General features: G+C 44.5%; 1 protein-coding gene across 17 annotated transcripts in view; it reads left to right on the top strand.

Annotated features, from left to right (window-relative positions):
* LOC122720012 (microtubule-actin cross-linking factor 1, isoforms 1/2/3/5-like) overlaps positions 1-16444 on the top strand; it is a 79712-nt gene that overhangs the window by 50988 nt on the left and 12280 nt on the right. For 16 of the 17 annotated variants that reach the window (XM_043946403.1, XM_043946399.1, XM_043946393.1 and 13 more), the window contains 11 exons: positions 1257-1403; positions 1521-1744; positions 3896-8068; positions 8406-8417; positions 9490-11620; positions 11703-11950; positions 12798-12872; positions 13296-13467; positions 13562-13679; positions 13790-14019; positions 14146-14263. In XM_043946403.1, coding sequence (XP_043802338.1) covers positions 1257-1403; positions 1521-1744; positions 3896-8068; positions 8406-8417; positions 9490-11620; positions 11703-11950; positions 12798-12872; positions 13296-13467; positions 13562-13679; positions 13790-14019; positions 14146-14263 — 7648 coding nt within the window. The remainder of the gene's footprint in view (positions 1-1256; positions 1404-1520; positions 1745-3895; positions 8069-8405; positions 8418-9489; positions 11621-11702; positions 11951-12797; positions 12873-13295; positions 13468-13561; positions 13680-13789; positions 14020-14145; positions 14264-16444) is intronic. The other variant, XM_043946392.1, reaches the window with a different exon arrangement.

The raw sequence follows: 16444 nt of genomic DNA, 5'->3' as shown, positions 1-16444 counted from the left end.
TTTTTTTTTTTTTTTTTTTTTTTTTTTTTTTTTTTTTTTTTTTTTTTTAATATAATTTAAATAATTTTTGATAATTTCGATTATAATATCCGTATAATATATATACATATATATTATATTATTGTTATTGTTTAATATCAGTCAGATTATTTACACTCAAGTTTTACTTTTACTTTTTTCAGGTATTATTCCGTTTCAGTTTTAAGCTCGATCCTGTGTTTTTTTTTCTAGCACGAGTTTCTAGCGTGGAAAGCTCTGAAAGCACGTAGAGTACGATACCTCGGAAAAAAAAAAAAAAGAAAAAAAGAACATATAGTATACATCGATGCACTTTTTTTTATTTATTACACACAAATTACGTACATATATATATATATATGTACATATATATATCTTATATATAAACATATACTATATATATATATATATATATGTATATATATAGTGTCATAAGCGCGTATATATATATATATCATTCCCCTCATCCCCCCGTATCATTTGCCATTTTTTATATATATATTCGCGCGATACATTTTGTTATTACTATTATTATTATTATTGTTTTCTCTCCCTCATCTTTTTTTTCCCCCCCGCCCAAATATATATATATTTATATTTATATATTTTATTTTCGCTTCTGTTGGACGCGTCTTATTGAGACGAGAACGCGGCTTCCGATATTTTCTGTCCTGTCGTCCGCTTCGAGACTGCATAGAAAAAACCACGTACGGGATAAAATATGCAGTTCGATTCACTACTATTTCGCTGCAGATCGATCAGATCTCTTGGTTCTTCTAAAAAAAAAAACTGTGTTTTATTTATTTATTTATTTATTTATTTACCATCGTGTATAATTATTATTATTATTATTTTTAATACTCAATGTAATAACGTGTTACGTTTTACGTTTTCCAAGTGTGTGTATGTGTTTGCATGCGTGAGATACGTTGTTTTTATAAGCTTATTTCGTTTCGTTTCGTTTCGTTTTTTTTTTTTTTTTCTCTTTCTTTTTGACTGACCATCATTGTTCCTCCACAGACCGACCGCCCGTAAGGTAAGACGGCGGTTTTTATACGACATATATATATATATGTTATCTTTTCTCGTAATAATAATAATAATTTGTTCGTTACGAGGGCACGTTAAGATTAAGATTAATTTAAAAAGAATATAAAAATACCAACCAACGCTGTAACGGCGATTCGCCTACGAAAATTGCAAGTTTTTCTCTTCTTTTCTGTTGCAAATTATCGTAGCAAGCGGTCGAGGAGAAGTACAAGCTGTGCGACGAAACGTCCTCGAAATTGCTGAAATGGATATCCGAGGTGGAGGAGCAGTTGGCCAATCAGGAGAACGCGAAGGAAGACATCGAGGAGCTTCGAAATCAAATAACCGCTATGAACGTAAGCGTCCGTAAGATCGAATCGAAACGTTCGAATTCGGATTCGAATTACAAAAATTCATTATTGCATTTATATATATATATATGTATGTATGTATGTATGTATACACATATATAGAAGATCAAAGTGGACTTGGAAGCGCATTCGAGGCCAGTCTCCTCCTGCCTCGATCAGATCCGTCAAGTGGTTCTGACGGGTGGCAACGTGTTGTCCAGCGAGGAGGTGTCCACGTTGGAGAAGAACGGCCGCTCCTTGAAGACGAGGTTCGACAAAGCCTCGGATCGTACCGAGAGAATGGTGAAACGGTTGAACGCGGCCAGAGACGAGTTGGTCAAATTCAAGTTAGTGTTATTGTATTATGTATTAGAAGATTTCTCTCTTGTTTTTTTGATCGCTTTAAGCGCTCCAAGCTGGTGCGCTCTCAAGGCCACCGCTTGGATCGATGCGGCGATTTTTAACGATATTTATTTATTCATGTTCGATTCTTTTTAAAATCTATCGCTTGGCGAATAGATTCTATTTTTTTAAGTTCTTTATGGTATGATCTTATAAAGCATGGAATAATGTATTGTCGAGATTTTTTTTATCTGAAATTATATCGCGGATCGATATATTTTTCGACGTTGGTCCGAGTTTGAAGCTCAGTGGCGATAGAGATATTATTTTTAAAGTTTTTCAGTTTTGTAAACGATGATTTTTCGTTATTGAATAATTATTTTTATTCGTTAAGAGAAGGAAAATAACGATGAAAATAGAGATGTAGTGTAAGAAGATGAAAAATAATATATAATAATAATAGATAGTGAATGTGAGAATACGTTATTGGGATATTAATTCAAGATGAGTTTTTCATTATTAAACAATGAAATTATTTGTATTCATTAAGAGAATGACGACAGAGAGAAAGAAAATAGCGATGAAATAGAGATATTTTTCATAGTATATTTTTATTAAATAACAAAAGTATTTCTATTTATTAAAAAAATTGACGATAGAGAAAAGGAAAATAGTGATGAAAATATAAATGTAATATATTTTTATTAAATAATGAAATTATTTCTATTTATTAAGAAATTGACGATAGAGAAAGGGAAAACAGTGATGAAAACATAAATATAATATATTTTTATTAAATAACGAAAGCATTTCTATTCGTTAAGAAATTGATGATAGAGAAAAAGAAAATAGCGATAAACAATGAAATTATTTCTATTTATTAAGAAATTGATGATAGAGAAAGGGAAAATAGTGATGAAAATATAAATGTAATATTTATATATAATTTTTATTAAATAACGAAATTATTTGTGTTCGTTAAGAGATTGATGATAGAGAAAGGTGATGAAAACATAAATATAGTATATTTTTATTAAACAATGAAATTATTTCTATTTGTTAAGAAATTGACGATAAAGAAAGGGAAAATAGTGATGAAAATAGAAATGCAGTATGAAAAATAGACAGTAAAAAAATAGAATAATAGACAGTGAATGTGAGAACATATTATTGGGCCATTAGTTCAAGATCAGTTTTTCGTTATTAAATAGCGAAATTATTTCTATTTATTAAGAAATTGATGATAGAGAGAGGGAAAATAGTAATGAAAATAGAAGTATAATATATTTTTATTCAATAACGAAATTATTCTTATTCGTTAAGAAATTGATAGAGAGAGGGAAAATAGTGATGAAAATAGAGACGTAATAAGAAAAGCTGGAAAATAAGAATAATAGATTATACGTGAATACGTTACTGAAATTTGTGAAAGACACGAAACGACATTTTATCGATATTTTATTTATACTTGCTCTAACAAACCGAGGATGCATTTTGGTAATTACTTTATTATTAAAATATCACATGTAAAACAACGATATAGACTTTAATATTTCACAAATTTTCTTTCTTTCTACACACATAAAGATAAATATTAAAAACAAATATATAAAAATATATAATAAACTATATAAATATAATAATAATAAAATATAAAATAAAATATACAAAAATATATAAATATATAAAATATTAGAATATAAAATTTTTATACGTTAACTCGTGCGTAAAATCGTTTTAAGTTAGGAGCAAAAAAGGCCTCGAGCGCAAACAGTTTAAATACTTTATGTATTCTTTACACATATAAAGAGAGAAAAAATTTTGTCGAGTATTAAAGTCTATATATCGTTGTTTCGCGCCCTATTTTAATAATAAATTATATTACAAACTATATAACAATTAACGTATTCTTAAACTCATATCTATTATTTATTATTTTCATTCTCCGTTTTCCTTCTCTCCTTTAACGGATAAAAACAATTTTAATAAAATTAATAAAATTTAATAAAATTTACTTACAAAAATAATATTTCTATTCCCGTCGAAAACAAAAATTCAGCACATTCACTATACACCATACACAAGATTACAGTAAATAAAGAATAATCTATCGCGATACTCTAATAAAAGAATTAACTAATTCCCCTCCCCCCCAGGAACGAGTTGTCGACGTTCTCGCACTGGTTGGAGGGCGCGAGAAGAATTCTCGAGAAGAAGGAGCACTCGCTGTCGGACCTGAACCGGTTGCACGCGAGCACGGATTCGACGCGCGACTTCATCAGCGACGTGATAGCCCATCAAGCGGACCTCCGTTTCATCACGATGGCCGCCCAAAAGTTCGTGGACGAGGGGAAGGAGTTCCTGCACGCGTTGAACGAGTTTCGCGCCAACCTCCCCCAACCGCTGCCCGCCAGGGAGGCGATCCCCTCCGAGGAATCGGCCGTCCGGGGCGAGGTGGGCCTCGTCTCCTCCCGCTACAAGGACCTGCTCGCCCGCGCCAACCTCCTCTCCGACAAGCTGTCCGGGGTGGGGGGCAGGCAGAGGGACTATCGGGAGTGGCTGGAGAAGGCCAGGGGTTGGCTGAGGGAGATGGAGCCGAGGGTGAACAGGGCCGTGTCGGAGGCGACCGCTGCCGAGCCGAAGCAGGTGGAGGAGCAGTTGGGCAGGATAAAGGCGTTGAACAAGGAGATGGTGGGCAACGAGCGGTTGGTTGGGAACGTGAGGTCGAGCCTGGAGGCCCTCCTCGGCTCCCTGGAGCTCGTGAACGAGGGTAGCCAGGTGGACGCCTCCCACCTTCGAGACGAGGCCGAGGAGGTGGGCGAGCGGGCGAGCGAGCTGAAGTCGAGGCTGGACGCCAGGTACGAGGAGTTGGAGAGCGCCGCCTCGGCTGTCGGCCAGTTCTACGAGCGGGCGAAGAGCGTGGGCCAGCAGGTGGCCTTGGTCGAGAGGGAGCTGGACTCGATGAGGGCGTCGAGCAGGGAGGTGAAGGCGTTGAGGGCGCAGATGGAGGAGGCGGGGAGGGCGATGGCCAAGGTGGGCCGCCTCTACGAGGAGGTCTCGAGTTTGGAGAGGCTGGGCGAGCGGCTGGCCGACTACGGCGTGGCGGCCGGGTGCGCCTCGGTCGGGGAACAGGTGGAGCAGTTGAAGCGGCAGGTGGGCAGGTTGGACGAGCGGTCGCGCGACCGCCACCACGAGCTCTCCTCAACCCTGGACAAGTTGCAAGAGTTCCACAGGGCGCACGGTTGCGCGATGGAAGGGATCGAGGAGGCGAGCGAGCGGGTGAGGCGGTTGAAGCCGGTCGGCTCCGAGGTCGAGTCGATCAAGGCGCAACAGGAGGACTTCAGGGTGTTGAAGGGGGAGATGATAGAGCCGTTGGCGCGTTCCGTGGACGAGTGCAACGGGGCCGGGCAAGCGTTGATCCAGACGGCGGGCCGCGACGTGAGCACGGCCAACATCGAGAGGGACTTGGACAGGATGAACGAGAGGTGGAACGATCTGAAGGAGAAGCTGAACGAGCGGGATCGTAGGTTGGACGTGGGACTGCTTCAATCGGGCAAGTTCCAGGAGGCGTTGGACGGCCTTCAGAAATGGTTGGCCGACACCGAGGAGATGGTTTCGAATCAGAAGCCTCCCTCCTCGGACTACAAGGTGATCAAGGCGCAGCTACAGGGTCAGAAGTTCCTGAGGAAGATGCTGATGGACAGGCAAAACTCGATGTCCTCGTTGTACAACATGGGCCAGGAGGTGGCGGGCGGGGCCGACCCCAAGGAGCGGAAGACGATCGAGAAGCAGTTGAAGGAATTGGTGGGCAGGTTCGACGATCTGACGGAGAGCGCGGCGGAGAGGATGGAGGCGTTGGAGCAAGCGATGGGCGTGGCGAAACAGTTCCAGGACAAGCTGGTCCCCCTCTCGATCTGGTTGGACAAGACGGAGAAACGGGTGAGGGACATGGAACTGGTGCCGACCGACGAGGAGAAGATCCAACAGCGGGTGACGGAGCACGACGGCCTCCACGAGGACATCCTCTCGAGGAAGCCCGACTTCAGCGAGCTCACCGAGATAGCCAGCCAACTGATGGCGTTGGTCGGGGAGGACGAGGCTGCCGCGTTGGCCGACAAGCTTCAAGACGCGGCCGACAGGTACGCGGCGTTGGTCGAGCGTTCCGAGGCTCTCGGCGGTTTGCTGCAACGCTCGAGGCAAGGGTTGCGCCACCTGGTGCTCAGCTACCAGGAGCTTCAAGCCTGGATGGAGGGGATGGAGATGAGATTGTCCAAGTACAGGGTGTTGGCAGTGCACACTGAGAAGCTTCTCCAGCAGATGGAGGATCTGGCCGACCTGACCGAGGAGGTGTCGAGCCGTCAGACCGAGGTCGACGGGACGACGGACGCCGGCCTCGAGCTGATGAAGCACATATCGAGCGACGAGGCGTTGCAATTGAAGGACAAGCTCGACTCGTTGCAACGGCGGTTCAACGACCTGGTCAGCCGGGGCTCCGACCTGTTGAAACACGCCCAGGAGTCGTTGCCCCTCGTCCAGCAGTTCCACGACAATCACAATCGGTTGATGGACTGGATGCAGGCGGCCGAGTCCGCCCTGCAGTCGGCCGAGCCACGCGAGGACGAGATCGTCCGTTTGGAGATGGAGATATCCGAGTACAGGCCCGTCCTCGACAAGATAAACGCGGTGGGCCCCCAGTTGTCCCAGTTGTCGCCGGGCGAGGGGGCCGCCACCATCGAGGCGTTGGTCACCAGGGACAACAGAAGGTTCGACGCGATTGCCGAGCAGATTCAACGGAAGGCGGAGAGGATACAGTTGAGCAAGCAACGCTCCCTCGAGGTGATAGGGGACATAGACGATCTGTTGGAGTGGTTCCGCGAGGTGGACAATCAGTTGAGGGAGGCCGAGCCGCCCAGCAGCGAGCCGGAGATCATCAGGGTTCAATTGAAGGAGCACAAGGCGCTGAACGACGATATCTCGAGCCAGAAGGGACGCGTAAGGGACGTGATCTCGACGGCGAAGAAGGTGATCCGGGAGAACAGCCGGCACGAGGACACGTCGACCATCAGGGAGAACATGGAGGACCTTAGGGAGACGATGGAGATCGTGTCGGGTCTCTCCGCGGACAGGCTCGGCGCCTTGGAGCAAGCGTTGCCCTTGGCCGAGCATCTGCGCGACACCCACGTAGGCTTGGTGAGCTGGTTGGAGGAGGCCGAGCAACAGGTGGCCATGCTTCCCATGCCCGCGCTGAGGCCCGACCTGATAGTCGCCCAGCAGGACAAGAACGAGCTCCTGGTGCAGAGCATCAACGAGCACAAACCGTTGGTCGAGAAGTTGAACAAGACCGGCGAGGCTCTGATAAAGTTGTGCAACGAGGAGGAGGGTATGAAGATACAGGACATCCTGGAAGCGGACACGGCCCGGTACGCGGCCCTCAGGGCGGAACTTCGAAGCAGGCAGCAAACGTTGGAGCAAGCGCTTCAAGAATCGTCCCAGTTCTCCGACAAGTTGGAGGGAATGCTGCGCGCCCTTTCGTCCACGGCGGACCAGGTGAACGGGGCCGAGCCGATAAGCGCCCATCCGGGCAGGTTGAGGGATCAAATGGAGGAGAACTCGGCCCTGATCGACGAGTTGGCGCAGAGGTCGGAGGCGTACGCGGCCGTGAAGAGGGCGGCCGACGACGTGATAAGCAAGGCCGGGAACAGGGCCGATCCGGCCGTGAAGGACATCAAACGAAAGTTGGAGAAGTTGAACAAGTTGTGGGCCGACGTGCAAAAATCGACCACCGATCGAAGCCACACCCTCGACGATGCCCTCCAAATCGCGGAGAAATTCTGGTCCGAGTTGAACGGGGTGATGTCCACTCTGCGAGAGTTGCAGGACGCGCTGGCGGGCCAGGCACCGCCCGCCGCACAGCCGGCCGCCATACAGCAGCAACAGGTCGCCCTGCAGGAGATCAGGCACGAGATCGATCAGACGAAGCCGGACGTGGAACAGGTGCGCGCCTCCGGCCACGAGTTGATGGGTTTGTGCGGGGAGCCGGACAAGCCGGAGGTGAGGAAGCACATCGAGGATTTGGATCAAGCGTGGGACAACGTGACCGCTTTGTACGCGAGGCGGGAGGAGAATCTGATCGACGCGATGGAGAAAGCTATGGAGTTCCACGAGACGTTGCAGAATCTTCTCGAGTTTTTGGAGGAGGCCGAGGAGAAATTCGCCCGCATGGGACCCCTCGGGAGCGACATCGACGAGGTTAAGAAACAGATCAAACAATTGGCCAATTTCAAAGCGGAAGTAGATCCTCACATGGTCAAGGTCGAGGCTCTCAACAGGTAATCGATTCTCTTCGATTTCTTTTTATTCGCGGTTACGCGGTATCATCGGAATTTGATCGCCCTCCCTTTGCTGAATTTGCCGTGTCGAGAAAGATACATAATTGCAGTAGTTGTAATAATTTCCGCGAGATTACTCGCCAACCGTTTATATTTTAATCGATCACCAAGATTTTGCTCGTCCGCTCTACTTTATTAGTCTGTTTACGTCGCGTCGATCTTCCATCTTTGTGCGAAAGTCCCCCCCCTTTCTGTCTCTTTTTCTCCACGTGTCTAAACAGCGAGATTCTAATCCCAATTTTTGTTTTTTCCGCGCCGGTGTTTCCTGAACGCATAGGAGTCTGACAAGGCAAGTCAACCTCTCTCTGTTGTTGTAACAGTATGTAGTTAGAGCATGGCTTACACTCTTGTTATTATTACCCTCGATTTGTAACCTTCGAGTATATATATATATATATATATACGTATATATAATAGATCCAGATTACTGGAATGCCACAGGTTATATACCCCATACCCCCCCCTTTAATTGTATAATATATCCGTAACACATCATCACCAGTTAAGATCGAATGAATTGGATTTCCTTTAACATTGGAACTCGAACAGTGTTGGTCGGCGAACGTATTGTATATACCTTGCCCTGCATGTCTGCCTTGGCTGTTGCCTGGCTCGTGACGTGCCTGTTCTACTTACACGTATTGTACCGTAGGTATATATAGTTCACCGTTGGAAAAAAGTCTCGCGGCGGACGGCAGAGGGGCAAGAGGGGTTCTTCGCTTGAACGTCTTATCTTTATTTTACACGCTTCGTTGACACCACGCGTCGCGCAATAGCTATAATAAAACAGCTATAATAATTCGAACGTTTAAAATCGTAAAAATTGTTTTACGATTTCAATACGAAATTACGTTTAAATTAAAATTATTAAATTATATCAAAAGCAACGGTGGAAGAGCTACAATTCGAAAATCGTAGAAAATTATTTTACCTTTGATACTTTTATAAAATTATTAAATTTTAATAATCCTCGTTTTATTGCCTCTCTCTGTCGCAATCGAATTAATACCACGCTGGAAACAAAAATACGTTTCCTATTATAACCGCCAGACTTTTTTCCATCAACGAACATTGAACTTGATAATCGCGACGTTCCTTTTTTTTTTTTGTTATCGTTATCGAGGAATTACTTTATTCCCTTCGAGGTCTCTCTCGCTACGCAAAAACGAATCGAATAATTTTCGATAGAAGATCTCGCAGAGACTTTGGAGTAATTCCTTGCACGATTCCCCCGTATCGATCCTCTCCCAAGTAGATATCGAATATTAAACACGCTTTCTCACACGACTCTCGCTGTGAGTACAACAACAACAACGATACGATTCTTGGAGAAACGAGATTATTTCCCCGCCGAATTGCAGACAAGCCGCCGAATTAACGGAGAGGACGTCGTCGGAGCAAGCGGCGGCCATAAAGGAGCCGTTGGGCGCGGTGAACAAACGATGGGACGGATTGCTTCGGGGTCTCGTGGAGAGGCAGAGGTTGCTGGAGAACGCGTTGCTCCGCCTCGGGCAATTCCAACACGCGTTGGACGAGTTGTTGGTGTGGATCGAGAAGACGGACGACACGTTGGACAATTTGAAGGCGGTCGCCGGGGACCCTCAGGTGATCGAGGTGGAGCTTGCCAAGCTGAAGGTGTTGGTGAACGATATCCAGGCCCATCAGACGAGCGTGGACACGTTGAACGACGCGGGCAGGCAATTGATCGAGGACGGGAAGGGAACGGCCGAGGCATCAACGACCGCCGAGAAGCTGGGCACGCTGAATCGCCGTTGGCGCGATCTGTTGCAGCGCGCGGCCGACCGTCAACGGGAACTGGAGGACGCTCTGAGGGAGGCGCAGTCGTTCACAGCCGAGATCCAGGATCTGTTGTCGTGGCTGGGCGACGTGGACAACACCATCGTTGCCTCGAAGCCTGTCGGCGGTTTACCGGAAACGGCCACCGAACAATTGGAGCGTTTCATGGAGGTGTACAACGAGTTGGAGCAGAGTCGGGGCAAGGTCGAGACCGTGCTCCAACAAGGTCAAGAGTACCTGAAGCGCGCCGATTCGAGCAGCGCTGGGGGATTGAGCCACAATTTGAAGACGTTGAAGCAACGATGGGACAACGTGACGGCGCGCGCCAACGACAAGAGGATCAAGCTCGAGATCGCCCTGAAGGAGGCGACCGAGTTCCACGACGCCCTCCAAGCGTTCGTCGATTGGCTGACCAACGCGGAGAAGATCCTGACGAATTTGAAACCCGTCTCGAGGGTGATGGAGACGATCCTCGGCCAGATAGAGGAGCACAAAGCGTTCCAGAAGGACGTGGGCGTGCACCGCGAGACGATGCTGAACCTCGACAAGAAGGGGACCCACTTGAAGTACTTCTCCCAGAAGCAGGACGTGATACTGATCAAAAACTTGTTGATAAGCGTGCAGCACAGGTGGGAGAGGGTCGTCTCGAAATCGGCCGAGAGGACCAGGGCGTTGGATCACGGTTACAAGGAGGCGAGGGAATTCCACGACGCTTGGTCCGCTCTGATGAATTGGCTGGACGAAACCGAGAGGATCTTGGACGAGGTAGCCGGGGACGGGGCAGGCCTCGGTGGCAACGACCCGGAGAAGATCAAGGCGAGGTTGAACAAGCATCGAGAGTTGCAGAAAGCGCTTAGCTCGAAGCAGGGCGCGTACGACCTTGCGATGAAGAACGGGAAATCGTTGAAGGACAAGGCGCCGAAGAGCGACGAGCTCGCGTTGAAGGAATTGTTGAACGAGTTGAAGAACAAGTGGACGACCGTGTGCGGCAAGTGCGTGGACAGGCAGAGGAGGCTCGAGGAGGCGTTGCTGTTCTCGGGACAGTTCAAGGACGCCGTGCAGGCGTTGCTCGAGTGGCTGGTCAAGTCCGAGAAGCAATTGGCCAACACGGGGCCGCTGTTCGGCGACCTCGACACGGTCACGAACTTGGTCGAGCAGCACAAAACGTTCGAGAAGGATCTCGAGTCGAGGGCCACCCAGATGGAGTCCGTGATCAGGACGGGGCGCGAGCTCCTCGACAAGGCGACCCAGGACGACGCGGCCGCGATCGGCTCTCAGCTGGCCGAGTTGAACGACCTCTGGGACACCGTGACCAGGCTTTCGACGGAGAAGACCGGGCGGCTGGAGGCCGCCCTCAGGGAGGCGGAACGGCTGCACAAGGCTGTCCACGTGCTTCTCGAGTGGTTGAGCGACGCCGAGATGAAGCTGAGATTCGCCGGACAGTTGCCCGAGGACGAGCAGGAGAGCAGGAACCAGTTGATGGAGCACGAGAAGTTCCTGCGGGAATTGAGGGCGAAGGAGGTGGAGAAGGAGCAGACGTTGGAACTGGCGCAGGCGATCCTCGCCAAGGCGCATCCGGACGGCGCTCTGGTCATCAAGCATTGGATAACGATCATTCAATCGAGGTGGGAGGAGGTGTCCACGTGGGCCCAGCAAAGGAATCAGAGGCTTGAGAATCATATGCGTGGACTTCAGGTATCGAATTCGTGTGATTTTTTTTTTTTTAGGATCTCGATAGGATGATTTCATTTCACTTCATTTTTTTCGTCTTCTTCAGGATCTCGACAATCTTTTGGAGGAGTTGTTGTCGTGGTTGGAAGGGTTGGAGAACACCCTGAACGCGCTCGAGGCCGAGCCACTGCCGGACGACAAAGCCACTCTGGAAATGTTGATCGGGGAGCACAGGGAGTTTATGGAGAGCACTAGTCGTAGACAGGACGAGGTCGATCGCGTGTGCAAAGCCAGGCAGATCAAATCCGCGAAAGACGCGAAGAAGATAACGAAGGCTAAGTCGCCCGCGCCAACGTACGTTCACTCTCTTCTTCTTTTCTTTTTTCGTTGGTTTTTTTAGTTCCAATTTTTTAGCGAGATCGAACTCATCAAGGATCGCGCTCGTTCGATGTCAACGTTCGTTCGAGGTAGATGAAAAGCAAAAAAGAAAAAAATAAAATGATACTCGCCGATCCGCTTCTCTCGATATTAATTTAAATAACCGAATCGAGTAACTCTTTTCCTTTTTTTTTTTTTTTCTCGTTTGTTTTTTCGTTTGCGTACGCTTTGTCGTTTGAAAAGTTACACTTGCCCGTGCATGTGTTTGATACTCTTCTTCTTCTTCTTCTTTCAATTGTATATTTATTTATTTATTTTTTTTTGTTTTTCTTTTAATTTCTCTGTCTGCGTGAAAGATTTTTTTGTTAACGAGTCAAGTGCAGGCGTCCACGCACGAGGGGACAGTTGGAATCGACAGAAAGGTGCGTTCAGGCGAGTAAAACGGGGAGAAAATAAAATAAAATCTGATCGATTGTTTCGTTTCGTAGTGGAAGCATGGTTATGTGATATATCTTTAAATTTGAATGAGACGAACAAAGTCGAAGCGGGTACCAAGGCGCGTACGCTTTACGAACATATCGAGAATAGGCTGCCATAAGATACACGTACGATACGCGTAATTATCGCGTTGGAATAGAGTCCATATAATCTAATAATTCGCGGCCTATTCTCCTATTCTTTCCCCCTGTTTGCCCGTTCGACGAGGAAATTCGAGGATCGATCGATGGTTGACGCACGATCGAGTTCGATGCACGATTTCGTTTAGTTCCGCGAGTATCCGGTAGAGAAGTTGTCGAGTGATGTGACGCATGTTCCTGTTTAGCCGAGCCAGCCCAGGTCGTGAGAGAACGCCCGATTCGTTGCCGCACATCGGCCCACGCTTCCCACCTAAAGGAAGGTTCGTCACGTCCACATCCTTACTTCCATTCTTTTTAATCAGTGCTTCGCTTTCAATCCCTTTTAAATACTTCTTTTTTTCATTTATCTTTCTTTACAGTTTTATCGATCACGTTCAATTTACTTACGATTCAATTTACTTCCATTGATGAATTTATCGTTTGTTCTATCTTTCTTTCTCTCTCTGTCTTTGTTTCGAATTGTCTTTGTTCTCATTTCTTTTCTTTCATTAAATTTCGAGAAATTATTTATATTACGATAAGAATAGTTTCTAGCGATTTATAATAATATATTTTCTTTTTTTTTTTTATCGCGTATATACACTTTCTTCGCCTCTCATGCTTTGTTTATACGTAACATCTCATTCTCGTATGATGGGAAAAAGCGAAAACGTTGTTGACGCAATTTTTTGTTCAATGTATAGCAAAGGCGCCGAACCTGAGTTCCGTAGCCCGAGAGTGAAACTTTTGTGGGACAGATGGAGACACGTTTGGATGTTGGCTTGGGAACGTCAACGCCGTCTACAGGATAAATATAATTACATACAGGAATTGGACCGAGTCGCGAACTTCAGTTGGGAAGATTGGCGTAAGAGGGTAAGGACGATAGAGATTGTTATTATTTTTTGATTTTCCATTGATTTTTATCCAAATTAACCATTTTCTTTTTTTCTTCGTTCGTTTACTTCAGTTCCTGAAATTCATGAATCACAAAAAGTCAAGGCTAACGGATCTCTTCAGAAAGATGGATAAGAACAACGACGGTTTGATCCCACGTGAGGATTTCATCCAAGGAATCATGAATACCAGTGAGTTCTCTGTTTTAACTTTACTTTCTTGTAAATTTAGTAATGAAATTGAAAATCTTTAAACGAAAAAAATTGAACAAATTGAATTGATACAATCTATATTTATATAGAATTTGAGACTTCGAGGTTAGAAATGGGAGCAGTCGCGGATCTGTTTGACCAACATGGCGAAGGATTGATAGACTGGAAGGAGTTCATCGCAGCTTTGAGACCAGATTGGGAAGAACGTAGGACGTACAATGATACGGACAAGATCCATGATGAAGTGAAACGATTGGTGATGCTCTGTACTTGTCGACAGAAATTCCGCGTGTTCCAAGTTGGCGAAGGAAAATATAGGGTATACAGATATATCTGAAAATTGATTTTCATTTTACTATTATTAAACGTTATATATATATATATGTATATATATTTTATTGTTCGCTATTTTAATTTCAATATTTTTCTTTCTTTCTTTTTACAGTTCGGAGACAGTCAAAAGTTGCGATTGGTACGAATTCTACGATCGACCGTAATGGTACGAGTCGGTGGTGGTTGGGTAGCTTTGGACGAATTTTTATTAAAAAATGATCCTTGCCGCGGTAAGTGTTTCATCCATTTATTCTATCTAATTTTCTTTCTCTCTATTCCGTTACCGTCGTTCTATATCTATATATAATATATATAATATTTCCGTCGGAATCGATGAGTTCGAAATTAGTCCAATTTTGAATGACTTTTTTTTTTACCGTAACAATTAGTACAACTTTAAATTTTTCCCTCGACCGTTACGTCTTCCCTGTTTGCCTTTGAACGCGATATTAATGGACCGGTTCTCGATTTAAAAAAAAATAAATTTCACCGTCCCCCAACCCTTTGTCCCCATCCAATGAGGCAGCTAAACGCGTTTTATATTTTCTTTATCGACTAAACAACGCGTGTGGGATTGAATTAATTGTTTGTTTTCTTGTTTTTCTTGATTTGAGATATCTTTACTAACGTTAACATATGCTTCTTTTACCTTGAGTTTTGTTATTTGCGTTTTACTAAAAACCGTTACTTAAAACCAAAGAGAAGGGAAAGAAATGCAATTCAATCGCTTTCCGCTGCCTCGGTTATAAACATCTCGTATTATCGCGATCATTGAAAATTAAAACTAAAAGAAAAAAAAAAAAATTTCATTCATCAAATTGTCTCACTAACGAACCCTCATCGACTCTCTTCTCGCGTGATCATACATTTTCTCTTCATTGTATCGCATTTTTATTGGTGATATATATATATATATATACATATATACACATATATAAAAAATATATATATATATATATATATATGTATTCACCTACATTTAGTATACGTGTACGATCTCAGCTCCTGAGGTATAAAGTGTGAGCGTGACTAATCATTAACCGTAATACTCTAGACGAGTATTTTAACATCGTGTATACGTGTATATACGAGCAGAAGAAGAAAGCGTGTGCTCGTTAGTTGCAACCTCCTCTTCGCGTGTAATATTTTTTACCCAAGTACTCGCTAGATTTTCGTTTTAGCTTGATCATTAACCCCACAACCATCACGAACGAATCTTCGTTCCACGAATTAATTTTTAAACTTCTTTGTTTTTTTTTTTTATTATTATTATTATTATTATTATTACAATTTTTGCCAGTTAGCCATTCCGTTGTATCCTTGTTTTGCAAAGCAAAGTTCGTGGAACTCGATCGTTCGGTTATATTATGTCATAACGATCGTAAATGTGAATTTTCGTAATTCAGGGAGACTCGCTTGTCATTAGTCATCAGTTTACTAACGTCATACCGAATACTATCCTCTGCCAATTCCTTCGCTTCCCCTCGATCGAATAACTATTGTCCGTCTCCGCTCTCCATCGAAATCATCTCATCATTTATTAAGATGCACAATTTTATCTCGACGTATTATTACCTATTCCGACATTATTATTACGTGTACATTTTTCAATCACGCATCGAGTTTATTGAATATTGCATGCCTTCGTAATATTTTTTTATATTAAATAAATTAATAAATGGACCAGTTCAAGTCCTCAAATCGTAATTAACTCGTCAAGTTTTTCTAATGCCGATACCGGACCCTAACAAACCGGAACAACACGAGGGTTGGTGTCCGCTCGGTGAGAATCTTTTTATATGGGAATAATTGCAATTCGTGGCCCGTGCGTTGTATCTTTCTCTCTCTCTCTCTCTCTCTCTCTCTCTCTCTCTCTCTCCCTCCCTCTCTCTCTTCTTTTTTCGTGAAAAAACAAATTGCGAAAAATTTTCGTAAAAGTTTCTATCTCGTTATCTCGTACTGGCCACGAAATGAACGTTATATCCTGCATGGTACGTGTATTTTTTTGTACATGTGTTACATACGTTTGCTTTCCCGCAACGAGTTCCAAGTTTCTTCTTGTGTATCTGTTAGTTTGTTTTCGCGTGTGTATTAATTAAATATTGGCATGCAAGTTGTTTCGAGTCAGTTTCTAACAGAGAATCTTTTGAAAAAAGGAGCTCGCGTAGATTTTTACTTTGACAATTAATCGATCGATTAAAATAGTATCGTCTAACCTTTCACGAGTCATTTTCCTCCTTTCATCACACGGCAAAAGATGAACGAGATCCATTTCATGACTGTCGTGTCGATTTTCTTTTTTACTCGCGTGTAACGAGACATTTCGTTCAATCTCTTACTTAAACGACGTCGTCGAAACTCGACTCTCATTATATTAATCGGAAAATATTAATAGAAATGGACGAGAGTTT

The sequence above is a fragment of the Apis laboriosa genome, unplaced genomic scaffold (genome assembly GCF_014066325.1).
Source record: "Apis laboriosa isolate Shangri-la unplaced genomic scaffold, ASM1406632v1 scaffold9_cov152, whole genome shotgun sequence".
NCBI lineage: Eukaryota > Metazoa > Arthropoda > Insecta > Hymenoptera > Apidae > Apis > Apis laboriosa.
Note: the sequence above shows the minus strand (reverse complement) of the source record. Positions and strands in the feature narration are given on the sequence as shown.